The 26,162-nt window shown below is 39.6% G+C and overlaps 2 protein-coding genes across 12 annotated transcripts; one reads left to right on the top strand and one right to left on the bottom strand.

The window, feature by feature from the left end:
- Positions 1–15: 15 nt before the first annotated feature.
- max (myc associated factor X) lies at positions 16–12,880 on the bottom strand. Of its 9 annotated transcripts, none has more exons than XM_061753645.1 (5): positions 12,639–12,878; positions 12,217–12,243; positions 5,494–5,634; positions 3,879–4,002; positions 16–1,789 (listed from the first exon to the last, which is right to left on the bottom strand). In XM_061753645.1, exons 1-5 carry the CDS (start codon positions 12,672–12,674, stop codon positions 1,602–1,604), a joined length of 516 nt encoding a protein of 171 aa, XP_061609629.1. In that variant the 5' UTR covers positions 12,675–12,878; the 3' UTR covers positions 16–1,601. The 9 variants fall into 9 exon arrangements, with proteins under 9 accessions (XP_061609629.1, XP_061609632.1, XP_061609628.1 ...); XM_061753648.1 differs by having other exon boundaries at positions 5,527–5,634; XM_061753644.1 differs by having other exon boundaries at positions 3,879–4,014; positions 12,639–12,877.
- A 5,912-nt stretch (positions 12,881–18,792) lies between these two features.
- sh3bgrl2 (SH3 domain binding glutamate-rich protein like 2) lies at positions 18,793–26,079 on the top strand. 3 transcript variants are annotated; one of them, XM_061754798.1, is made up of 4 exons: positions 18,793–19,041; positions 23,004–23,189; positions 24,165–24,245; positions 25,741–26,079. In XM_061754798.1, the coding sequence occupies exons 1-4, from the start codon at positions 18,994–18,996 to the stop codon at positions 25,786–25,788; spliced, it is 363 nt and encodes a 120-aa protein (XP_061610782.1). In that variant the 5' UTR covers positions 18,793–18,993; the 3' UTR covers positions 25,789–26,079. The 3 variants fall into 3 exon arrangements, with proteins under 3 accessions (XP_061610782.1, XP_061610783.1, XP_061610781.1); XM_061754799.1 differs by having other exon boundaries at positions 24,665–26,079; XM_061754797.1 differs by having other exon boundaries at positions 24,165–26,079.
- The last annotated feature ends 83 nt before the right edge of the window (positions 26,080–26,162 follow it).

The following is a 26,162-nucleotide window of genomic DNA, read 5'->3' as shown; positions in this document are numbered from 1 at the left end:
ATAATCAAAAGAGCATTAAAGGATAAAATAGTTTATTTTATAGTCTCATATTAAAGGTAGGCCTCAACTTGCAAGACAATTGTTGGCAGTATGTACAACATACTTGTAATTTCCATGGAATGGAATCGGACAAAGACACTAATCATATCCTCTTGAATGGAAAGAAAATTGAAACGATGTACAGACACACTTCCTAGACACTTTTTTTTTTGTTTCAGCAACATGGATTTTGGGACTTTGTAAAGCACAATACGTCAACGGCGGGGGGGCTTCACTGGCTTCCGTGTACTGCAAACGACAGGAGCTACTTTGGAACATTCCGGTTTAAGTGATCTTTTCCATGACCTGTGAGATGACTACAAAATGCATAACATACATTTGAGCTTGAAAACATCCAATCATTACAAATCTTTTTTTTTTTTTTTATGTAATTGTCTATCAAACAAGCTGCCTAATGTGTTCGGCCACCTAAAGTCATTCACTACTTCAAGCTAAAGGACAAAACACAATACAAGTTTAGGAATATTATTCGAATTCAATCAATACATCCATTTCAACACAGGAACTTTTTTTCTTCTTAAATTTCATTAACAAATGTGTCGCAGCACAAAACATCTGCAATCCAGTGAGCCTGAGGTGGGTGTCACTAAACATTTCTCCTTGGGGGGGGGTCTTCACATTCTTAAGTGGAAAAAGCTACAAATGTACAATTTGTGGTGATAGTAGTTCAAAAAGATAAAATTGTCCAGAACAATTGATCTTGGTGTGTGTTTAAGTTCAAAATCAACAAAATACAGTGGACCCTCGCAGTCACAGTTCAGCTTTTGCAAATTCACCTATTGGTGTTTTGTTTTTTCTCCATTCCTTTACCCATCCTCCATTATTCACAAAAAAATATTTTATTTTCATGGCCAAATACTGTTTACCTTATGGTTGCTGTATTGGAGCGTCTCTTTAATTTCGATAATGAATGGTTACTGTCAGCTGTAACTGCGCCCCCCCCAAAAAAAATCTAGTTGTAAGCTTAACCACGGTCTCACGGTGGAAGGCATAAGATAAGGCTGGTGTGTGTGTGTGTACGTGGAACCTTCACTCAATGTACTTATCCAATCAAAAATATAACAGCAGCCATTAGATTTGTGATTGACAGTCAGTTGAAATTCACTATTCGTGGTCAGGCTCGGTCCCTATCCCCCGCCAATAGCAGGGGTCCACTGTATATGTTATATAGCAGTGCGTAGGACTTTGTCTGGTGTGCACCTGCTGTTCCCGTACACAAACGCTTGGCAGCAGAACATAAAAATAAAAAATAAAACAATTCTTAAGTAGCCGAGCTGCCTCTTTTTGGGGTTTTGGATTGTTGCGAGAAGAAAATTTTAACCCTCCACCCTCCTTGCTCTAGGAGGCATTTTAGAGGAGTTTTGAGGGGTCATGAGTCTCCAGTGCGAGCCCACCCAGAAGGGAGGGAGAGGGTGGGGGGTTGGGGCGTGTCAGGTGGAAAGGTCAAAGAGCCTCGAGAGCGTTTAAAAGGCTTCCTCTTGCCTTTCATGTGAGGCCCCATCTCTGGCCTCATACCTGCTTTTTGATGCGCCAGGCGCTTCCTAGCTTGCCTCCGGTCGCAGCTTCTTGCGGTTGGGAGGCTCCTCGGGTTCAGACTCAGAGCTGGAGTCGGAGCCGCCATCGAACGCCGACACGGCGCTGCCTTTTGGGTTGGTGTAGAGGCTGCTGTCGGATGACGAGTAGTTGGTCTGAAGCTGCGCCGAGCCCTTCACCTTCTCCAGCGCGCGCACTGTACAACATAGAGGACCACCAATCACCACTTGTACTCATGCATTTATTCTGTTAAATACAGGTAAATGTAAAACAGTAAATACGGCAGTAACTGAGCGTGGCGTCATATATGTAATTTTTACGACCCACCGGTTGTGAATCACTGAATTAGGGGACCATTATGAACAGGCAGTTTGCACAGCCTCACAATTTTTGTTAACTTCAAATCCATAATATTGAGTGTTAGTAACAGTCAATTATGAATTAGGTGCTTTTATGGGGTAACAAGGTAAAAGGTCAGCGCAGGGCCGCAGGGGTGTCCACGAGTTCGTGACAAATGATTGAAACCTCAGTCAGCCCTTCTGTCTCTGTACGATTGTTTGTCCTCAGGCGCAGTGGTTTCTTGTATCCAAAATTAGAGGCAGAAACAGCTGACAGACCACAAAAACATATTTTATTTTTTTAAATCACTAACTCCCCTCCTTTAAATAGAAATTTGTTGGCTGTTCATTAGCATGGCAGCTTAGAGGACTGAAAACACAGCCCTTTTGAAGCTGAAGTGAATCATTTTTAAACTAACATTCTCCGAACACTAAAAACACTAGTCTATGAAATTGGAAAATAGAGAACACGTTTGTGCTTCAAACACCTCTTCAACAAAGTGTACATTTATTACATGGCTACTGCGTCCAACTGAATCACATTACTTCCATAAGACAGATTCTAAACTGAGGGTTTTTGAAAGTTGGTTTTGGATAAGACCTACGAGGACAAGCATTTGGTGTGAATACTCAAACAGCCCTTTCACGCTGAGCCAGTGCTGGTGATTAGGTGCTAGAGCCAAAATCTGCACTGTAAACAAATGTGAAAAGTTATGTATGGACATTATATTCGTGGCGTCATGCTGTCGCTCTGGGTTGGCTTTCTTCCAGTGTGTGGTGTTTGGCGGTTGAACCAAACTGAGGACCAGTACCCAACCACCACAGGTACCAGCTGAGTGTGACAGGGGAAATAGTGTTTCATCGCCAACTACTACCCTGGCAAGCTTACTCAAGTGTTTTTAGTCGGGGGGTTTCACATCCATGCAAACAGATTATTTAGGCAAAATGGTCATTTCGAGTGGTATTTTCAGAAATACAAGTGAATGTGAGTGCGAATGGTTGTTTGCTTATATGTGCCCTGCGATTGGCTGGTGACCAGTTCAGGGCGTACCCTTCCTCTTCCCCGAAGATAGCTGGGATAGGCTCCAGCACGCCCCTGACCCTAGTTAGGATAAGCGGTACAGAAAATGGATGGCTGGACAATTTCACGTTTGTTTGTTTTTTCATCTGTAAACATACCCTAAGTTTGATCACAAATTAACAGTCAAAACAGACTGTATTATGATTTCTGACCCATCCCTCATTTCAAACATTTCCAGGGTAATGGTAATGTTGGTTGAGCTCAATAAACACAAGCATGAAAGTTGAGCATTTCCTTCCTGTTCTCAGGTGTGCAAAGATTTGGAAACCAGTCAGAAAGTTGAGTAAGATCGCATAATCGCTGCCATTTCAACACTGAAAACGGAAGCCGTGCTAATTCAGTCACATTCAAAACAGCAGTGGAACTCGGGACTGCTGTTGCGTGTGCCACAAATAATACGCTTAATAACAATTCGCACATATACTCTAACCAATCTCAAAATTTTAACCCAAACATATGGCAACTAGAGCTTAGCGATATGAATGGAAAATGTATCACGATATAAGTATTTCACATCAGTCGATATGGATAATTACTGATTGTGTTTTTTTTTTACCTATTCAAAATAAGGACCCGAAGAAAAAAGTCAGAATTTAGATCATTTATAGTTGCCATTTAGAAGAAACCACTTCTGCAGCTCTGTGTGTACAGGCATGGACAAATCTATCACCTGTACCAAGACAACAAAACGCAATCAATCACGACTAGTTGCTGGAGATATGCCAGGGAAGCACCCAACTGCAACAGTTTGACTCTTCAGGCTATAAAGACAACCTGCCATTGGCAATCATTACCATAAGCTAGTTCACATCCTGTCAACTCCTGGCAGAGGTTAAGACAGAGATGACACAAAGTTGAGGCGTTACCTTGCTGCTCCAGCAGCGCGTTTTGTCTCTTCAGGTCGTCAATGTCCTGCTGGTGCGTGTGATTTTTTCGCCTCATGTACTGGATGTACTCTGTGGCTTTGTCTAGGATTTGAGCTCGAGACGCCTGTTTGGTAGACTGCTGTTAGTGACACATGCAAAAGAGAAGTGACGTGTGTGCAGAGAAATCATCACATTCACACAAAAAACACGATTGCTTTATTTAATTAGCTCACAAAGCCTAGACAACAGACATTTTCTTTAGCCAAAAACACTTTAGGTTAAATAGTAAAATTGGCTGCATACTTTTTATTAGCTCTATTTAACCATCATGTATTGTTTCACTCTTATCTCAAGATCCCTCATTGTAACACATTTGCTATTAAAACCTGTTTAAGGCTGGATTTACACTGCAGATCATAATGCCAAAATTCAGGTTTTCTTCATGTGACCCAGATCACTGTTTTTACATTCACTGAACACCTGAAAAAAGCAACAGATGGAATAATAACTAAATACAAATTTTAACATACTTGTAGACCCAGTCAAGATTATATAAAGTTGGCACACTTGTTTACCTTTCTAAATATGCATCTCTAATGTAACATATTCAGACAATTTTAGGGCTTTATACTTTGTTTTGATTTAAAGCGGGTGTTTTTTATTCACTGCGGGTGTGTTTTATGTGTAATCCATTGGTGCATGGCGCAAAAAAAATTAAAACATTTTTTTAAAATCTGAATTGTGTCACTTGAACGAGTGTAAATCCAGCCATTCACATCATCATCATCATCATCATCATCATAAGACCAAGTCCACACCAACATGGGCATTTTTTTTTAGAAACATAAAAGTCATGTCCGCATTATTTTAACATGTGCTATGCTTTTTAGTCTTTCATTCACACAAAACTATTTGAGTAAATCGCAAACTGACATCTTGACAAGGATGTGTTGATTTGAATTAACATGCTGAACCTTGTGGTGGTTTAGCATATGTTCACAAACGTCAATGTTGATCTGACTACATTGAAGAATGAAGACATCAGAAGTAGCTGCAGTAGCTTATCAGGCTTTGAATTAGCCAGCATAAGCAGTTTATGTGGAAATACATTTCATTAAAGCATCATTGTGTGTGGAGATGTATATTTTTCTTTCACTTTGATGAGTATATTTCATGGTTGTTGGTTTTTTTTTTAATAATAAAATACCCAAACGGATGTGGACCTAGCTTAGATTCTTACATAATTTTCAGCATGTCAGCAGTGTGACAACCTATAGGGACATGCAAGGCAGCTCCCTGAGCAAACATGACTACCACTGCACCACCCAGCCCCTAGCCATCCACCCACCCAACTGGTTTCTAGGGGAGGAGTGCTCTAGTAACGTTCTCCATGTCACGGATGTCAAAACAGGAAGAGCACAGCGACATTTGCTCGTAATAACTTCCTGACGCTGGTCCAAGCAGTTAGACATGCAGCTCCCACCATCTGCTCTCCACTCACACACTAATATAGCTCTCAATATACACTACGCTATGTCTTTAAGTCATGACCATGTCTCCCATAATATAAGTAACATTGAACAAACATAATGAAGAAGAAAAAGATTTCTCTTACACTGTTGTGGTTTGCACCAGTACTGTTACCAACCTTTTCTCCCTGCAAGGCAGGCACAGAGTCCCGGAGGCTGTGAAAGCTGTCTTTGATGTGGTCCCTACGCTTACGCTCCAGCGCATTGTGATGTGCGCGTTTGTCAGCCTGCAATGAGAGAGTCACAAGGCCTTCAGCCCAGTAGCACAGCAGCGTGGGTAGAGGACAACAGGAGACAAAATGCGCTAGCTGCCTAGTGCCACTCTGCCTTTAGGACACCCGCACAGTGCTTTTAAGTGGGTGTTTTCGTTTTGTTTGTTTGTTTGTTTTATCCGCGACATGGAAAATTACCACTGTGACAGATGGGGATAATAAGCTGAGGCTGACATGTTAATGAGGAAAAGCTCAATATTGTCCAATAATTTATTTAAACTGAAAGACACAAATCCTCTCTCAAAGCAATTCACTTAAACTGGAAAACACTCCAGTTTGTATTGCTTACTACTATAGCCCATTTTGGAAGGTTACAAGTCAGAAAGGTTCAAGGACTTTGAAGCAGATAAATCACATAGTCACTCTTCTACTGCAAAGTTAGTCACTTATTTTTCGATTCATCTCATTAGGTTCAGATAAAAGCAAACTCTAGTGCAATTGCTCTTGATAGATAGTAAAGTGTCAACAGCTCTTCATGTCATGTAAGCTCCAGTGACCTTTCTACAAACTGCAAAGATGTTATCATGCATCCATCTATTGTCGATAGTGCTTATCTTTTACTAGGATCATAGCTGAGCTGGAGCCTATCCCAGCTGACTTTAGGCCAGAGGCGGGGTACACCCTGGACTGGCCCCCAGCCAATCGCAGGGCTCATATCGACAAACAACCATTCCGACTCACATTCACACTTATGGATAGTCTTCAATTAACCCAACATGCATGTTTTTGGAATGTGGGAGGAAGGCAGAGTACCAGAAGAAAATTCAAGCAGGCATGGGGAGAACATGCAAACCCCAAACTGGAGCCGGGAGCCTTGAATGCAAAATTACTCGAGGTTTAGCTGAAGCTCAATGCTAGGGCAGGGAAAGATCTGGTTGACGACAACATTAATTCAAACAACTTCAAAACTTTATTTGAAGGAATGAGCTAAGGAAATTGAACGGCCGTTGGGAGTCAGGTTTACGACAACTTTCAGTTGGATGTACTGATTTTGTGAAACTTTCCAGACTCAATCCAAGTTTCATAACTGTGTTTATCTTGAAAACACAGTCTCCATTACCTGACAAGCAAAACCAATTTGCCGTCTAATTGGAGTGCAAGGCAGTGGAACACAATATGGCCGCCACAACTGCATAATGCATAGCCACGTGGGCTGATGAATCATGAAGTTATGTGACCCAACGAAAGGTTAAAAAAAAAAATAAGTTTGTGTTTTTTGTAATATTCAGAAATTACAATGACACCTGAAAATGGAGATAAACACTGACTAAAATGTGTCCTCCTGTGTGTGATTACAACACTGGCAGCCATTTTCCTGCTCTCATTTTTAGTAGAGCATGGGAGACAAGCAAAGACCGCCGGAAGACGACATCACACGTCAATAGAGCATCACGTCTGCTTTCAAGATGGAAACATCACCATATGTACAATGGCATGCTTCACGAATGGACGCACCACTTAACATAAATACATCGTGAGGAAGTGAAAACCATGCAAAGCTGGCTAAAGCACGGCATCAAATGATTTGAGGTCTTGGATTTGAACCTCCGTGAGCTGCTGCTCATCAGCGCTGCCTTTATTCACAATTGCTTCAATAAAAACTACATCAGTCACCTGATAAGCTTGTTTCCTGCTGGAGTGGTTTTCATTCTTAGCCAATTTTATTTCTCTCTCCACAGAATACCCACTGTCGTGTTCTGCCTATTGTTTTGTTACCTTACATACATCCAGGTTTGAGATTTAGGAGTAACTCCACTTCACTAACATTCCACAATGATCCCCCAATGAAAATCTCCTTAATAACGTATTTACTGCATCTATGCATGTACACTCTGTTCTCATACAATACAGACTCGGTGGTTCAAATGCCCTTGTCTAAAAACAAATCAAAAGCTTCATAGATTTTACAGAAATGTTGAAGCCACATAATTCATGTTAAAGTATATTTGAAAATTAACACCTCAACCAAGGTAAAAATAATGTTTTGGTGGGGCTGATTTGTAACCAAAAATGTTCCCGATTCTATGGTAGATTATTAACATCACGAGATTTTTATTTGGTAAAACTGTGTCAAGGGTAAAAAAAAAAAAGGCTGGGAAACTTCAAACCATAATAAGTAAAGGTGGGCCCTACTGAATAAATCTATGACACGAGTAGAAATTAAAACTACTTTGGTGGTGGTTTCCACTGTTAAAAAATGAAATGGAAAGTGGATGGATGGAGGAGGTCAATCAAACATATTACAGTACTAAAATTAAATAGTACTGATCACAAGCCCAAGATGTCCCAATAATCATGATGGGAAGCCACTGCGTGTGTTTATGCTGCTATACTATTAAAGATGTGACTGTTGCGTTGTGGCTCAGCACATTTGTCACCAAGACAAACAGGTGTCCAATTACAGTGCCGCCATTATTAGTCTGTCATAAAAACAGGTACCTTTTTTTCCCTCCTCTGGTACCGCACGCTAGGCGAGCTGCTCCCTCCATTCAACTCATACCTGACCACAGCACGTAACACAAGTGCTCCAGGTGGGCGAGGGGAGGAAGGACAGATAAGTGCATCTCCTTCGCTAGTGATGGCCATCACACATAGTCCCGTGGACAGCGTGGAAATGACAGCGCCAAAAAGAAACAATGGTCCAGATCATGAATGAAAGCGCTGTTCCCAAAATAAAAATAAACAATGTGTTGCTTCCTTCTTATCAGGCTGCATATAAAACCAATAGCTCATGACGAAAAATGTCCTACATCACCCACCATTACGACTTCATTATTTTATTAAAGCGATTGTTGGGCTTGCAATTTATTATCATTAAAATTCTAATACTACTGAGGCCTTTGTAGTTAATACAGTTAATAATTAGAGGTGGAAATTTAACTGTAACTGCTTAATTTTAAGAAGTGGTAAAAGAAGAGGTGTTTGTTGTTGTTAATGAGCATTTTGTGCACTAAGTAACCCTCAGTTCAAAGATGGTTTTATGAGACAAACAGGACTACTCTGTGTCATTAACATCTTTTGGGGGGGGAAGAAAAAAAAAAAGTCAGATGTGTTTCTGTTACTCATAAAGTCAATTCCAGGTGTCAACAACAGACATTACAACATTGTCATGTCATATTTCCCGTGTTGTTTGTTTGTTAGGGCATCCATTTTCCATCCATTTTCAACACCGCTTATCCTGGTTAGGGTCGCGGGACGCTGGAGCCTATCCCAGCTGACTTCGGGCGAAAAGGCGGACTACACCCTGAACTGGTCGCCAGTCAGTCGCAGGGCACATATAGACACGGACAACCATTCGCACTCACATTCACACCGTCACTGAGTGGGAACTGAACCCACGCTGCCTGCACCAAAGTCAGGCGAGTGTACCACTACACCATCAGTGACTTTGTTAGGGCAGTGGTTCTCAATTTTTTATAGCCAGTACCAGCTCTGAAAAATAATTGGCTCTCTAAGGACCACTATAAAGACGAACATTAAAATACAGGAGCAATGTAGGCCTAAATATTGATCAAAAACAAGACAGAGGTTGTAGTCCTACAGTTGTAATATTACAAGAAAAAAATACATAACCTTCCAAGAATAAAGTCCAAATTTTAACGTGAAAATTTTCAAATTATACATGGTTATACTACGGGGGGGGAGGGGGGGGGGGGACTAACTATATGACAAAACTAACTATTTGACAAAAACAACCCAAGGTTTAAAGGAATAAAGTCGAAATATTATGAGAAAAAGAACAAATACTACAAGAAACAAAGCAAAAACAAAACAAAAAAACATTTGTAATTTATGAGAATAAAGTCAAAGTACATAAAAATACGTAATTTCACAGGAAAAATGTAAAAATGTTTTAAGCAAAAACTACCATACTAACTCCCAACCACCATAGTAATGATTCAATTAAATGTATTGCACACAAAAGATACATATACATTTTACCTAAATACAAGTTTAAAAAGCAAGAGTTGTTCAAGAATAAATTAATGCAAATGAATTGAACTTAAAAGTTAAATACAACTGAACTGTACTTGGGCAGTGATTCATTCACGTGCCATGTGAGGGAGCCCGCATACCACACTTTGAGCATCACTGTGGTAGGATTTAATAGAGGAGGATTTAGGCCCAGGCTATGTAGAGTAATACATTGGCCTTGAAAAATACAGAGGAAGCTCACAATTCAAACCCCCTTGAAGGTAGTATGATTTGAAAACAGGCCAAACTTTTGCTGGTAAAATAAGTTGGCATTACTTGAGAGACTGCAGCAAATCTTGTCAGATTCTAGCTCTGTGAGCTTTGAAAACTGTGCTTTGATTTTTCTGTGAAGCCACCACAGATGGTACAAGTGATGGCAAAGAGGACAAGTGTGGTGCCAATGACCATAGAACCGTAAATGGAATGAGAGTTCGGACGAGAGCAGCACATTTTAACTTTATTTCAGACGATATTTTTATACTTGGACGATCCTGAATATAATTTGTGTTTCTTGTGTCTGCAATAAAAGGTATGAAGATGGCAAAAGTTTGAATCTGGACCTGATTTTGATTGTATCTTTCTTATTTTCTATGGAAAGATTGGAGGGGACCATACCCGTTCCATTACATTTATCTTTATTACAAACAAACAAACAAACAAAAAATATATATATACTAACATTACAAGGTAGGAGATAGGTGACCACACTCACATGCAGAGTAATAACATTTGTATACTACTAGATAAAAAATAAAAAAAGAAAAGGGTAGGACAAAATATTCCATAACCTTTGGCTTTGAGCTTCCTAACATTTTTAAAACTTTTTTCTTATTTATGTTTCATGGATTTACCTAACTTAATCAGGACAGCTGAGTAAACTAAATTTACAATAAATTAAATGATATACTATATTTTAGTCTGTCCTGTGACCATTATTGTTGTACACATCTGTTTGACCCAAGCAATTTATAGCACCAGGAAATTGTTATAAACTGATTTTTTTTTTTATCCCTTGGTTACTTATTTAGTTTGCTCAATGCCCAAATAAACATAAATATAAAAAAGCCTGGGGTCAAATTGACCCAAAAGAACACTGATGCGTGCAACAATATGTGCAGGACAGGACGGACTTAAATAGATCGTCATGTTAATTTATTTTATTTTACCCACCTGTCTCCATGTCATTAGGTAACATCCATTCATACGTTTTCTATAGCACTTCTCCTCATTTGGGTCGCAATTGTGGTGGCCAATGCTGAAAATGGGTTTGACATCCCTGCTTTAAAGTCTTAAATTAACCTAACATGCAGGTTTTCAGGAATGTGGGAGGAACACGGGGTACCCGGTGACAACCCACGCAAGCTCGGGAGACCATGCAAGCTCCACACATGAGTTTCATGAGATTGAGAGAGAGAGATTCATGAGATTCAAGCTGAGAAACTCAGAATGATGTGAGGCACACATTAAGCATTGAATGGGGACAAACGGACCCCAAAGACAATAAAAGAGTCAAGTTTTCAGTGAAAAATGCATGAATTGCAATGACGAAACTCATGCGGATTTTTTATTTTTTTTGAAAGGTGTCAAATTTGGTGCTGATCCAAATTAGGACTCTTTAGCCTGCACAGAGGTACCACTACTGATTGAATTAAAAGTCAAATGAATTAATGTATTGCATTACCTTACTCAGTAAATTTTTCCCCTCAAGACTTATTAAATAGGAATTACATTAGTATGGTTCCATTGAAGATGTAGGGGGGTAGTACATTTGCAAAAACGCCAAGCTTACAGCCATTTACATTAGAATTGAGCTGATGGTGCGTCGTGCTTTGTGTGTGTATGTGTATGTGTTGCCCCCCCCCCCCCCCCCCCCCCCCCCCCCTCCACTATGTTGTGCAGTTAGCTATAACGTCATTCATTTCAGCCTGCCAGCCCCTCGGTGGGATGTAGAGAAGACTGACTCTAATCAGAGGCTGCAACACAGGAAAACATCCCGCTGCAGCCCTTCCTGACACGAAGGCTTTCCACCCCAGATGCATGCACGCAGCAGCATCTCTTTAGCTGAGCATCATTCTCCGCCATGGATGCAGCAGTATGTCAAACAAGATCCGTCTGTTGAGGTGACCTAGATGTGCAAAAGCGGAATCCCCCGTCGTGTTAAGGAAAACCACCACGATCCGCACGCCACTGCGCGTATTTATTGGTTAAAAACAATAACCAAGACACAATGAAAGACAGCCTGTGCAGCTCTGCAAAGCTTTTGGTCTAAATATAGCCGCCGTGTTACCGTGTATACACGCAGGATAGGGGATACCCTGCCTGCAATGCAAAACGTACCATGCGAATATTGCCTTCCAAACACTACAAACATGTCATATCTATCTCGATCATGTGACCCATTGCTTTCACATTCGATTTTGAAGTCCACCTACCCTCAAGCAAAGCCTTATTACTAAATAATGAAGAATCTGTTATCATAAAAAAATTTACAAAATCAAGCAATGATACAATACAGTACAATGATTACAATAATAGACAAATTCCCCCCACAGAATTACGCACCACATTGTGATATCTCGGTGAGTCTTCCTGCAAAAAAAAAACAGAACAAAAAGTACAATTGTAGCCATAATTGTTGAGAAGCGTTAAGTTTCGCCAAAGCTGCTTGGATTTTAAAACTATCGTACTTAGAATGCTTCTGAGCACAGAAGAACAGTACTATTTCTTGTAATTATGTCAATTTATCTGAGGAGCACGGCGACCCAGCTTATCGGGAAGCTAATGCTAGCTGAGCAGCTACATGGGCTACGCACACACACACCTACACACTCGCACACACTCACAAACACACACACACACACACTCACTCACTCACTCACTCACAAACACAGACACACACACACACACACACACACACACACACACAAACGACACGAAAAGCCAAATAAATGTACTCATTGGCGTAGAAAAGTGGTCATACTCACGTCACTATCGACTTCGATATCATCGTTATCACTCATTCTTCGATAAAATGGTCAAGTATAAAGGGACCCGTGGCTAAAAAAACAACATGAATCGGTTTAGCAGCCCAGCGGCGCTCGAACAGACAGACTGAGTACTTGCTAGTAGCAGCGAGCGACTCACTCGCTCACGTTCTGTTTGGACAGAACCGTGTGGACTGTCTCCACGTGACTCCACTCCACACACCAAGCTACCACAGCGTAATGCGCATGCTCAAACTCCAAGGGTGTTCTGGGAAATGTGGTCTTTCGTGTATGACATGCGGAAATTTATTGCAATATCCTGAATAGCAGGCAATTTTTACTCACAGGAAGATTATTAATTGTTATCCTCAAATGTTTAATATTATTTTACGTTTACCAATTGGTTATTTGACCTTGGTTGTTTGAACGTTTCTTTTTTAAACTACATTTCCCAGCAGATGTGAAGCGTACACCCTACGTCACGCCGTTGGTAAATGTTTTTTTTTCTGTAGTTCTATGTCACGGGGCAAAACAGGGCCAAGGCAGACACGTGGAATAGTACAACACACGATAAATGGAAAACATTGAGACCATAAGGTCACCGTGTGACATGTAGCGTGCACTAAATCATGTGATTCAGCCTTTGTTTTACACATAAAACCGACTAAATGTGTCTGTGGTTTTTTTTTTTTACCTTTTTGTGCATGTTTTGTTCTTCTAAAACGGCATTTTATTTGTTTTTATTTGCATTCAGTTCTACTATGTTAAAATAAAATATAAATAATTCACATTAGTGGTAGTTAATGATACTTAAGTGCTACTTTGAGCATCATGTTACATTTGCAAGTCTAGCATCAGAGGTTTGGGAGTGCTGAGCTCCGGTCCAGGCAAGATAAATTTCAGTTTTGTACATTATAGCACAATTTCACTCCCACATTTCTGTAAGAAAAGCATCGCACTTTTTGGGAAAGTCAATGACTAAACCTTGAAATCTATTTCAACACCGCTTATCCTGGTTAGGGTCACGGGGCGCTGGAGCCTATCCCAGCTGACTTCGGGCAAAAGGCTGACTACTCCCTGAACTGGTCGCCAGTCAGTCACAGGGCACATACAGACAACCATTTGCACCCACATTCACACCATCACTGAGTTGGAACTGAACCCACGCTGCCTGCACCAAAGTCAGGCGAGTGTACCACTACACCATCAGTGACCCCTTGAAATCTAATAAAGGTTATTATTTAAATGTTTAGCCACAGCAAAAGAGGGATAATAAAAAACTAAAATAAAGATGATTCTGATTCTGGTTCTGACATCAAGAGTATGCATTCTTTTTTGGGAGTAAACCTGCCCCCCATATTAAGTACTAAAAAAAAAAAGCAAAAAAAAAAATGGACCCTAGACTTGTTTTGGGTATTTTTATATCGAATACAATGCACAGCATGTAAAACACATTAACAGAAATTGACTTTTGTGAATACTTTGAAGACTATTTTAAACAATCCTCTCTTTGCTCCTCCCTCTCTCTGTGTCTGTAATGTTAATTGGCATCCAGTCAGTTACCTTGTCAGTTGCACCTTGGCTTTAATATTATCACATCACATCCACATATGGCACAACAGCTAGCCGCTCCCATTCAAATTCAAAAAGAGGAAAGTTGTGCTGTCTCTGACTTCCAGAAACGTTTCCTAATGAGAGAAAAAAATGCAAATGCCTACCAAACATAATCAGTAAACTATGATTAAATGCAGCAAAAATAAGGAATGTAATAATCGTGTTGGTACAACAGTAGAAGAAGTTCCCCATATCCTGGTTTAAGCCAGGTACATGCGGCACCACTGGAAGGCGACGTATTACTCTGTGCAACCAGCCTACTCAGAGCCCAGTGGGGATTGGATGGAACAAACCTTTTTTTTTTTTTTGTTAAAATATTACATTTCAACCAAGTACTGAATGGTTTTACACTTTTCTAACTTGTTTTAAAATGATAGGGTAAAAAAAGAATCATAAACAATCTCTTAAATTTGAAGGGTGCTGGGACGATAAACAGGGTTATGGTTGCAGGACAACTTGGGAATAATCTGCTCAGGTCTTCCCTTTTTGACAAAAATTGTGCTATAGATAAGGAGCTTACATTGTGGATTAGTTTGAATATCCAGCTCAGTAAATGTGTTAAAAAAAAAAAAGGCTTCATCTCCCCCTCCCAGCAGGTCAAGAGGCCACAGCAGCTGTGGGCGACACCCTCCCCTCCATCTACAAAGAAGAGCTGCCCCTCATTTTGTATCATTTCTGCATGTTAACCTTACATGCACTTATTTAATACGTTTATGTCCTGCAGCGGCATAGGCAAACAAGGTCACGCAGGACCCTATTTACTATCAAGGTTCACAATGGGGCCATGTTTCTGCTGCAGCGAAGCCACCAAGGTCGACGGCAATCACATTTGCGTGCCTTTAAATCGGCCCTTTCAAGGGTAAACATGATCACGAGCGCTCATTCGGCTCACAAACAAACCTCTTTGCCACGCCCTTGTCGCTAATCTCTCCCCTCTGCCTCTGCGGGGCTCTCAAGAGACAGTTCAATTCCCACAGGGTCGCGACCTGCCCAAACTGCAGGTTCCTCTTCAAGAGCGAGCATTGATTTGTCTTGTCTGGAACTGTTGGTAGAAAAAATAATAATGCAAAAAAAAATGCAGGCATGTGATGTAGGGAATTGTAATTATAGCACCCAAGAGGCTGATCAGGTCATTACCCCTCCCCCATGTCTTTACAGGGCTTGGCCTGTTCAACCACTAAATGCCCTCCTTTTGCCCCAAACAATGCATTATAGACTACACTGACTGGGAGTATATGCTTTGACCATGATGGTTTTTTTTTTTTTTTTTTAAATAATTTTTTTCTTGCCCATGGCCTTGGCATTGTTGTCAGTGCAGGCTTTATGAAAAGGAGTCGTCACATAACCCGTCTCTCTGTTAATAAAGTGTATTAAATGACTGCAATGTTTCCAGTGTGGTTCCTTTGGATAACATATGATAACATAACATATGATAATATTTTAAGAAGAAGAATATTTACTTGTACGGTAACAATCCATTTTGACAATTTCATTAAAACACATTTAAAAAGGAACCCGAAGCGTAAATTAAAAAACAATAATGATTGTAATACCAGATGTTAATTTCCATACATACATGTTTGAGAGAAAAATGTATGTAAATTCTATGACGTTTGTCATGAAAATGCAAAACAAACAATAATGTTGATAACACAATTATGTAATAGCACTGCCGCCACTCATGAAACAAAATATAATACTATTAAAGTAAGTGCTCTAAATGTAATTGTACCAATAAGCACAATGACAACCACAATGGAAGGATGGATGGATGCTATGGTGGACTGATAGATAGATAGATAGATAGATAGATAGATAGATAGATAGATAGATAGAAGGCCCTGTGCATTAATTTGTATGATAGACACATTTTCTTTAACTGTCGTGGCATAAGCCAACACACACAAACAGTACTTGCAACTTTAAAAACAATGACTTTTGAAGGCCATCGGAACCCATTGCTCAAGTTTTCTCCTTATCCAGTAACGTATTTGAGCATCACGAGTGCTTCATTTTGCTCTGCAGAAGATTTTACAGCCAGCACATGAAAGCCATCAGCAACCTTGGCACTAGTACTAGAGTAACAGTCTGTCGAGTGTGGCCATCGCATGCAGCGTTTGTACTTGGCACTGTCTAGTGTAGTGTGGTGCTCGCCAATGAGTTGTAGACAGCATCATGGTCATCGTACTCAATTAAAACTGACCAAAAAAAACAAAAAAAAGTCACTAACAGATTTTTTTTCCATGAACATTCCATTCTGTCATTTCATTTCATGTCATGTCATTATGTCCAAATCATGTACTTTAATAATAAAGAAAACACCTATTTTATATGACCAATACATAAGGTCTTTGCACTACGACCAAGAAGTGGTCTTTCTATATGGAAATAATGGGGCAGGTTAGTAACCGCCTACATACTGTACATGGAAAACTACTGTACTCTCGCTTACTGCCTGCAGTGTTTTTTGTTCAAGTTCCTTTTCCAACACCAATGTTATCAGAATCAGAATCAGAATCAGAATCAGAATCATCTTTATTTGCCAAGTATGTCCAAACACACAAGGAATTTGTCTCCGGTAGTTGGAGCCGCTCTAGTACAACAGACAGTCAATTTATAGAACACTTTTATATGACCAATACATAAGGTCTTTGTACTACGACCAAGAAGTGGTCTTTCTATATGGAAATAATGGGGCAGGTTAGTAACCGCCTACATACTGTACATGGAAAACTACTGTACTCTCGCTTACTGCCTGCAGTGTTTTTTGTTCAAGTTCCTTTTCCAACACCAATGTTATCAGAATCAGAATCAGAATCAGAATCATCTTTATTTGCCAAGTACTTCCAAACACACAAGGAATTTGTCTCCGGTAGTTGGAGCCGCTCTAGTACAACAAACAGTCAATTTATAGAACACTTTGGAGACAAAGACATTGACAAAAAACAATTGTACAAAAAGATGCAGAGTCCTCTAGCACTGAGAGCAGTTCGAATGACTAATATTGCAATAGACCGGTGCAATGACCCTTGTGCAAGGGGCCCTGAGACTTCAAGGAGTGTATGCGGTTTAAAGTGACGAGTAGTGCGATAATCTGGGACAATGTTGGTTGTGCAAATGTTACAGATACTCCTCAAACAGTGTGCAATGGAGCAGATGCTACTCTGGCAAGAGTGGCCAGTATATGCAAATAGTGCAGCATGGCGAGACAACTACAGTGAGTGCACGAGTAATACATAATTGGCCCCACAGAAATGTGACAACGAAGTCAAAAAATTGCCAGCATGTTGTAATGGAATTGTAGGTCAGGTGTTTAAGAAGTTGATCGCAAGAGGGAAGAAGCTGTTGGAATGTCTACTAGTTCTAGTTTGCATTGATCGGTAGCGCCTACCTGAGGGAAGGAGCTGGAAGAGCTGGTGACCTGGGTGCGGGGGGGTCCGAGAAGATTTTGCACGCCCTTGTCTTAGTTCTGGCAGCGTGCAAGTTAAATCAATTCCCTGGTGTCTTAATACAAGCTCATTCACTGCCAGTCCTTCATGATAACATGGATGTTTGAATTCAACAGCCGTCAATGGCAGTGAATGGGTTTGTTCATAAGAATAATTTATCAAATTAATTAATTAGAATTAATAAAAATAAGCTTAATAAAAGCTTCCTGACAATCTTTAATCAAAAATACGCAAAGGATAAAGATTAACAGGACACTTGCACTTGTTACACTAGTGGGGAACTGTATCCTTGCCTCAAAAGCAGATTCAGACAAGTGGAGGAGTGCCCCACCAATTGCAGCAGTTATTTTGTTGATGTATTTTTATCGTTTATACAAAGTAGTGTTCAACCGCAAAATTGTGTGTGTGCATATACAGCGGAATCTCATCGTTGAATGTTTAACAATTTGGAGTTCAAGCAAAAATGATTGTAAAATATTGCTTTAACCCTCATATTTTCATGCTAATTCACATATTTGTCGAAGTAGTATGAGGAGTGAATTTATCTTGTGGATGAATAAAGGATCTATATATCTACCTGCTCACTGTTTTTGTGCCCAGGCCAAAACAATAAAAGTATCGTTTTGCCGCCATCTTGTGGCCACGGAACTATGTTGCGCTGCAATGAGGAGCTTCAGTTGTACAAAAGTTGTGCTTAATAAATAATTCAAACATTAATCAATTAAATTGGCCATTGAACGTTATTTTTTTTCTGTATGCGGCCCTAGGAGGGAAAATTTTATTTTGGACACCCCTGATTTAAAACAACCTGTCTGGAGGCGTTTACACCTGAAATGAAGTTTACATGAAAGTACTTGAAAGTAGTACGCATCAAACCTTCAAAATAAAATACATGGTCCTGTATTGTCGATATTTCAGTGGATTCTAAATAGATTTGACAGAATGTCGTCTATGAATATATATTTAAAGGGTCAAATTTGTCCCCATGTACAAAATATGTAATTATTCAACGCGTTAAAAGGAGAAAAGTAAAGAAAATAGCTCGCTGTCTTTTTAAATTGAAAATCATCACTGGATGCGGTGCGTTCAGGATTGCCAGGCTGTCAAGCACACGCGCGCGATGGCTTAGTTAAAACGCTGGCGTCTTCTTTATCGTGCAATAAAACACACTTCGTTGTTGAAATATACGTCTTCTTTCGCTAATTTTTTTACTTTGTATTTTATTTTATTTTTTAGCGATAACGTCAATTACACGTCGTCCTCTCTCGGCGACCCGGTAATGTGGGATTAAAATGGTCATCATCAAGGTTTACGTCGCCTCGTCAAGTGGGTCTGTGGCGGTGAGTATGAGTTTCCTTTTTCTTGCTTTTTCTTTCTTTTTCTTTCTTTCTTTCTGTAGATTATTAATGAAAGGTACAGTAAGTACATTTGTAACAGTACATTGTCTTTGGTCATTTAACAAAAGAAGTAGTTAGAAGTTATATATACATTGACTGACACTCGTCACAGAAAGGCAAAAAGAGCCCACACAAGATCACAGTTCAGTCAGGTATTGTACGCCTCAATGATTTCATCATTTGGGTCAGTAATGCCAGTGCGAAGCCTGTGAGGGCAAAAATTGCCTCTGAATGCTTTTTAAGTTTAGTTAGGGGGGCCTGAGATACCCCACTGGGTTGGAAATGGCATCTTAAACAAATATATATGGCATTAAACTCATTCACTGCCCTAGTTAACATGGATATTTGACTTCTAAAGCAGTCAATGACAGTGAATGTGTTTTGCAGAAGCCATGAATGATCTGTTTGAAATTGTCGCCATCATAAAATATTTATATAATACAATACAATACAATGTACAATCAATGTTTAAAGTAAACTTTACATAGTTGTAAAAAACAATTACCCTGATTACGTAAGGCAGTGGTGTCAAACTTTTTTTTTTTTTTTTTGTCTCGGGCCACATTATAGTTATGATTTCCCTCAGAGGGCCGTTAGAACAGTGAAACCATATAAATGTTTTAATCACCAAAACATATTATTACCACCATTACACAACAAATTGAGGGATAACTAGTTTTGAAATCAGAAGACAAGGATAATAGTTTGTTCAAGTATTGTTTAAGTTACTGTAGAAGAAGGGTTTGGGAACAGAAAAATGCAATAGCTCAACATTATTGTTTAGTATTATAACAATTGGGAATTTGGGTCACGGAAGTTGACGAGCATGATTTGCATGATCTGGCCCCCTGGTCTTGAGTTTGACACCAATGACGTAGATCTATCATTAAAAAAATATACTGGAGGGATACAGAAGGGCTTGCTGAAGACTTCACTCATCATGCTTTTTTACGTCAACTCTTGTACAGGTGTAAAAATAAGTTAACCGCTATATAATAACTACTAGTACAACTACCCTGATCACGACGGTGTAGTATTCAAAGACCCTGTAAATTCGCATATCTTGAGCGACAAAAAAAACTTTTTATTTTAATGATACACGAGCACCAAAATCTTCAAATTCAGAATTACATTTGAAAAAAGAACGAAGTAAAATAAAATCTAATTGAAATGAAACAGTCATTATGTATTTTCCAAATTCACAGCGAGCCACAGCAGAAGGTTGAAAGAGCCACATGTGGCTCTCGAGCCACAGGTTGCAGACCCCCGTGGTAGCCAAAGTAGCATCCATTTTTCAAGTTGTAGTAGTGGTATTTGACAGTGATTGTGCGAGGCAGGGTTGCTGCACTTGAGAACGCAGATTTTTTTGGGATGATTTTGAAGCCACATTTTATATACTTAAGAGATTGTTATTTTTTTTTAAATCCAAATTTGGCCGTGTTTTTAACTACACTCTGTGGTGGGACAAATTTAGAAGACATTTATTTTCACTTTACAGACACTTAAGCTGTCGAGTACAAGGTGATTGAAAAGAAACCCCCTATTTTTAAGTACTTGTAATTTATTTCTGAACTATAATTCTTACAAATGAACATGAGAAGAAAGTGTATTTCATGGAGTTTTATTTAAAATTCGATATGGGCGCCAGCATTAGCCACCGGTTTCTCAAGCCGCCTGGGAACCACATTAACTGATTTTACAAGGAACTCTCGTGGGATGGAAGACATAACTTCTCGTATTTGCCCTTCAAGTTCTTCCAAAGTCGTTGTTTTGGTAGAATAGCCTTTCTCCTTTAATCATGGAAAATACACCAAAAAAATTGAGAAAAATATTACAACATATGAATAAATTATAAGTATTTTAAAATAGGCAGTTACTTTTCAATCACCCTGTAAGCAAAGCAATGTTTTTCATTTCATTTAGTCTTTTGCATCCTCCGTTTGCCCTCAGGAGTCCTGCTTTGTCCCCCTTTGTCCTGTAATGAAAGGATTAATCCAAGGTAATCCCTTCATTCACAGTGCAAACAATGCACTTGCATGCTGTATCCAGCATGAGGTATTTATATATGTTTAGGGGTGGACTATTTTTATAACTCACCCACAAGTGTTGAATCTCGCACCCCAAAATCATGACAGACACACAGAAACACACACACACACACACACACACTGAATTATTTGCCATCAGACTGCCTGGCTGTCACTGCGCCACGTTGCTATTGAGCGGGCACCGTAGGGTCGCCCTTGTTTGGGTGCATGAGTGTACCAATCGAGCCCTGACTGGCAAACAATAGGGTCATTGTGGCCGCCGTCCCAAAATACAGTGCCCGCATGCCCAAATAGCCTCATTACTCTACTGTAACTGTATTTTTACCCCAATAAAATTCAATGTTTTCTGCATTTGATGAAAAATATCAAATGTATTTTCTTTGCATGTAATTATTTATAATTTTTATGGTATAATTTATTTCACCATGATACACTGATTATTTATAGAGGTGCAACAATTAATCGACAAGTAATCGATTATTAAATTAATCGACAACTATTTTGGTAATCGATTAATCATTTATAGACTTTGTTTAATTAAAAATTTCCCAAAACCTTGGAATTTCAGCCTATCAGCAGTGAATATGCTCTGATCTCTGTAGTCCTCCGGGAAACCAGACCGATTATCTTTATGTTAAATCAAAATTAGGGATTGGCAATTACCAATACCGTCGTTATCATGTGAATCAGAAAGAGGTCTTTGTGCACAATTATCTGTTATTGTGTTAGTTAAAATTTTATGTCTCAAAAGTGCCAGTGGTATCAATACACTCAGTATTGGTACCGGTGAGTACGCATAATTATTTGTATGCCCTTTTCTCAGTTGTGTTAGAATTTATAATTTAAGTAACTTAAAATTATTGTTTTTGGTAATGATCTAATATTTTTAAGACAAACTGACTCAGTTGTTCTTTAAATTTAAATCAAATAATGTTTTGTTTTATTATTTGTATGGTATGCTTGTTTTTATCGATTCTGTTATAATTAATTAAAATGAAATCAGAATAACATTTTATTGTATAATGTTTTTGTTAGGCGGCACGGTGGCCGACTGGTTAGAGCGTCAGCCTCACAGTTCTGAGGTGCGGGGTTCAATCCCCGTCCCCGCCTGTGTGGAGTTTGCATGTTCTCCCCGTGCCTGCGTGGGTTTTCTCCGGGCACTCCGGTTTCCTCCCACATCCCAAAAACATGCATTAATTGGAGACTCTAAATTGCCCGTAGGCATGACTGTGAGTGCGAATGGTTGTTTGTTTCGATGTGCCCTGCGATTGGCTGGCAACCAGTTCAGGGTGTACCCCGCCTCCTGCCCGATGACAGCTGGGATAGGCTCCAGCATGCCCGCAACCCTAGTGAGGAGAAGCGGCTCAGGAAATGGATGGATGGATGGATGTTTTTGTTAATCCTTTATTGTGGTTTATTCAAAGAAAATGAAATCAAATTATTTGTATGTATGTATTATTAGAATTTTGTAATGCCTGTGTCACTGATGGTGTAGCGGTACACTCGCCTGGCTTTGGTGCAGGCAGCGTGGGTTCAGTTCCCACTCAGAGACGGTGTGAATGTGCCCTGTGACTGACTGGTGACCAGTTCAGGGTGTAGTCTGCCTTTCGCCCGAAGTCAGCTGAGATAGGCTCCAGCATCCCGTGACCCTAACCAGGATAAGCGGTGTTGAAAATGGATGGATGGATGTAATGCCTGTGTTTATCAGTATCAGAATTAATATCAAGACTATATGATGTATTTTTGTAATTTTTTTGGGCGAGGGGAATCAAAAACAAAAATGCCCCGCCAAAACGTTTTCAGGTCGTTTTTATTGTAATGACCTTGTTATTTATTGGCTGTCTTTTTTCTGTGCAGGTGAAAAAGCAGCAGCAGGCGGTAGTGGGCTTCCTGGAGGCCAATCGAATCGAGTTCCAGGAAGTGGACATTGCCATGCTGGAGGAGCAGAGACTCTGGATGTACCGGCACATCCCTCGGGACAAGCGGCCGGAAAAAGGCAACCCGCTGCCTCCGCAAATCTTCAATGATGATCGCTACTGTGGGGTAAAATAAAGAATATTTTAAAATGTTGCTCCACGTTGCCAGAAATACATTGTGTGTGTTTGTGAAATGATTTTTATTTGTTTCTATGCTGGAAGGTCAAAATATTTCTTGACGTGAATCCGGTTTGTGACGAAAAAAAAAATGTTGGGGACTATTGTTGCAATCGCGCCACATTTTATCTGCAGGAGAGACTAAAACTGTATTACATGCAAGGTATGAAAAAAGATTAGTGTGCAAATCTGAAGAGATTATTACAGGTCCCCTATTTGGCTCATTGGGACAAAGGAGCTACCTTTTGCTAGCTATTGTCAGTTTACGCTGTCTATTTTCTCTTGAGACTGCATGCCACCTCTGTAATCCCGCCATAATCCTGGCCCGGATTACGTGGCGTCACTCTCTCTGGCCGAGGTAATCCATAGCGACATGCTCGTCAAATTGGTTCCCAAATGACAACTTTTATGTAGTATGTTGTTTTTCGGCGTAAATGAATTCAGGGATTTGATCACCCGATTTATAAATTTTATAAGAAGCTGAATCTCCACTCCAGTATATATGTATGTTTGTTTTATACTGCCACCGGGTGGCCACGGTGCACACACCAGAATGAACAGCACAATGCATTGTGTCCAAAAGTAATTATTTCTATTTAATTATGTATGTCATTACGATATGTTTTTATAAAATAGAATATTATAAAGTGTTATTTTTCTCATTAAAAAGCATGTTACGAAATGTTTTTTGGGGGACACTGGAATGGATAAATGGCATTTCCATTCATTTCAATGGGGAGAGATGGTTTGAGGTACGAGCGTGGTCACGAGTCGAATTAAACTGGTATCTCAAGGAACTACCGTTCTCAGATTATTTAAAAAAAAAAAGTTTTAAAACCTGTGTATTATGTAAACAAGGTGGAATAATTGTACAAGACTCAAACGTTAACAAGGAAGATCTAACACACCTTTTCCTTCCCGACAGGACTATGAGGACTTCTTCCAGTCGAAAGAGAACAACACTGTGTTTTCCTTCCTGGGCGTCACTTCTCAAGCATCTGTCAAAGTAAAGGATTCCACTTACTGGTGTTATGAACATTACAGTAGTCCCTTGCCTCATCACATTTCACTTATTGCAGTATCTCTGATCGTAAATTAAAAATTTTATATCGCAGATTTTTCGCCATCCTGCGGGATTTTTGCGAAAATGTTTTCTTCACACGGACGGTTACTTCAGGCTTGGTGACGTATAGAAGCAATTCAATAACTATATGGTCGCTACTTAGCAGGTTTTTATCTATCACGCTGGAATTCTCTGCCGGCTAATTGAATAAATCACTTTGTAGAGATGTGATTACATGACCTTAATCCCAAAGGAGACCTTTCAAGTTTCATTTAACTTAATGTGATAAGTGACTATGTGATTTACTTTCTCGCCTGTCCAAACGATAAGGAGTATGTTCTTTATTTGTTTTTGTACTGCAGGATTCCGAGTCTTAGATGACAATACTCAAAAGAAATGTGAAACCTCCTCTTGTGTCTTCTTACCGTGGATGCCAAACATGGAACTTCCTCCAAAACGTCTTGTACATGTTGATAAAAGAGACGTTTCAAAAAAGGGACGATTGACAATCATGTAATTGTTTGTGACCCTGAGCGCTCACCAGCCACAATATTAGCCACACCACTGTTTTTCAATATCTTTGATAACCAGTTTAAAGCCCATTTACTAGTACGGTCTTTTTCCTCACTAGAAAGAGAACTTTGGCATTGAGAAACAAGTGGCTCAACTTTGGCGTTTTTCTGTTTAATGATGTCATTACTGTTATTTTATTATAAAGTACAATGTTATGGAGTGCTATTTTTCTTCATTGAAATACACATTACAACAGTGTTTAGGGTGAAAGCTAGAATGGATTAATGGCCATTTTAAAATTAATTTCAATAGAAAAATAGGCACCACTCTACTAGTAGGACAAGTACATGTTACTAGGGAGGCATAACTGTGCACTAGTTGACAACAGCATGTTACGAGTACTACTCATGAGTCATTAAATTATAAAAATCTGCTAGTTAACATCTAGTGTGTCAATAGTAATACTAGTAGCACGCAGATGCTTTAGGGAAAGCCATTCAAGCATTTAACCAGTTCAGGGTGTACCCCGCCTCCTGCCCGATGATAGCTGGGATAGGCTCCAGCACGCCCGCGACCCTAGTGAGGAGAAGCGGCTCAGAAAATGGATGGATGGCATTCAAGCATTTATTCAATATCCGGCTTAAGGGCGAACGACAAGGGCAAAAGCGGCACTAGTAGTGGGGAAAAAAATAGTAAGAACTGTCTGAACTGTCTTTCTTGTTAGGAAAAAGCGCATGTTAAAACTTACCTTAAACTGGGTATCGAATAAATGCTCACACGGCTTTCGATAACAGCATTTTACTGAGAACTAACGTTCCTACTATATTGTTCCTCTCATGTAGCGCAATAAGGTAAGAAAATTCAATGATGTCTCCTTTATTTTTTGTTTTTCTCAATTTTTCTTTTTTTCTTTTAATGTCATAAGGTTGCTGAAACTGCAATTCAGTATTCGGCCTGCCGGCCTCTAGGTTGAGCCACTGCACTTCAATTGTGCTTTCATCCAAATGAGAAAATCCAGAAGAGGATCCATTGTTAGTGTATAATTGTCTTCGTCAAGGCAGAATTTTCTTGTTTTGGATTAGGTTCAGGTGTGCCTAATGTTGTGGCCACTAAGCATGTATATGATTTGTCCATTTCACTGCTGTGTACAATATTTTCCGTGTTCTGTGCCATCATGTTAAATAGTACTGTGACTTTTGACATTTGTGAGATTTGATGTCAGTCTGCCACTTTGCAAGGTAATAAAGTTTATAACTTTACAACATCTAATGCAAAATTATTGGTGGGTACATAATTTGTGAAACATTTTCTCCCCAATGTTAATAAGAAGAAATCGCATAAGCAAAT

Source organism: Phyllopteryx taeniolatus, chromosome 18 (assembly GCF_024500385.1).
Source record: "Phyllopteryx taeniolatus isolate TA_2022b chromosome 18, UOR_Ptae_1.2, whole genome shotgun sequence".
NCBI classification, from domain to species: Eukaryota; Metazoa; Chordata; class Actinopteri; order Syngnathiformes; family Syngnathidae; genus Phyllopteryx; species Phyllopteryx taeniolatus.
Note: the sequence above shows the minus strand (reverse complement) of the source record. Positions and strands in the feature narration are given on the sequence as shown.

What these genes read in the sequence shown, in the direction of transcription:
- max (XM_061753642.1), bottom strand. Translation starts at nt 12,674, where the DNA reads ATGAGTGATAACGATGATATCGAAGTCGATAGTGAC. An exon ending in ATATCGAAGTCGATAGTGAC is followed by an intron (nt 12,244 to 12,638) that starts GTGAGTATGACC and finishes TTTTTTTTGCAG; the next exon opens with GAAGACTCACCGAGATATCA. An exon ending in CTGGTGCAAACCACAACAGT is followed by an intron (nt 4,018 to 5,493) that starts GTAAGAGAAATC and finishes TGTCACTAACAG; the next exon opens with CAGTCTACCAAACAGGCGTC.
- sh3bgrl2 (XM_061754797.1), top strand. Translation starts at nt 18,994, where the DNA reads ATGGTCATCATCAAGGTTTACGTCGCCTCGTCAAGTGGGTCTGTGGCG. An exon ending in CGTCAAGTGGGTCTGTGGCG is followed by an intron (nt 19,042 to 23,003) that starts GTGAGTATGAGT and finishes TTTTCTGTGCAG; the next exon opens with GTGAAAAAGCAGCAGCAGGC. An exon ending in ATGATGATCGCTACTGTGGG is followed by an intron (nt 23,190 to 24,164) that starts GTAAAATAAAGA and finishes CCTTCCCGACAG; the next exon opens with GACTATGAGGACTTCTTCCA.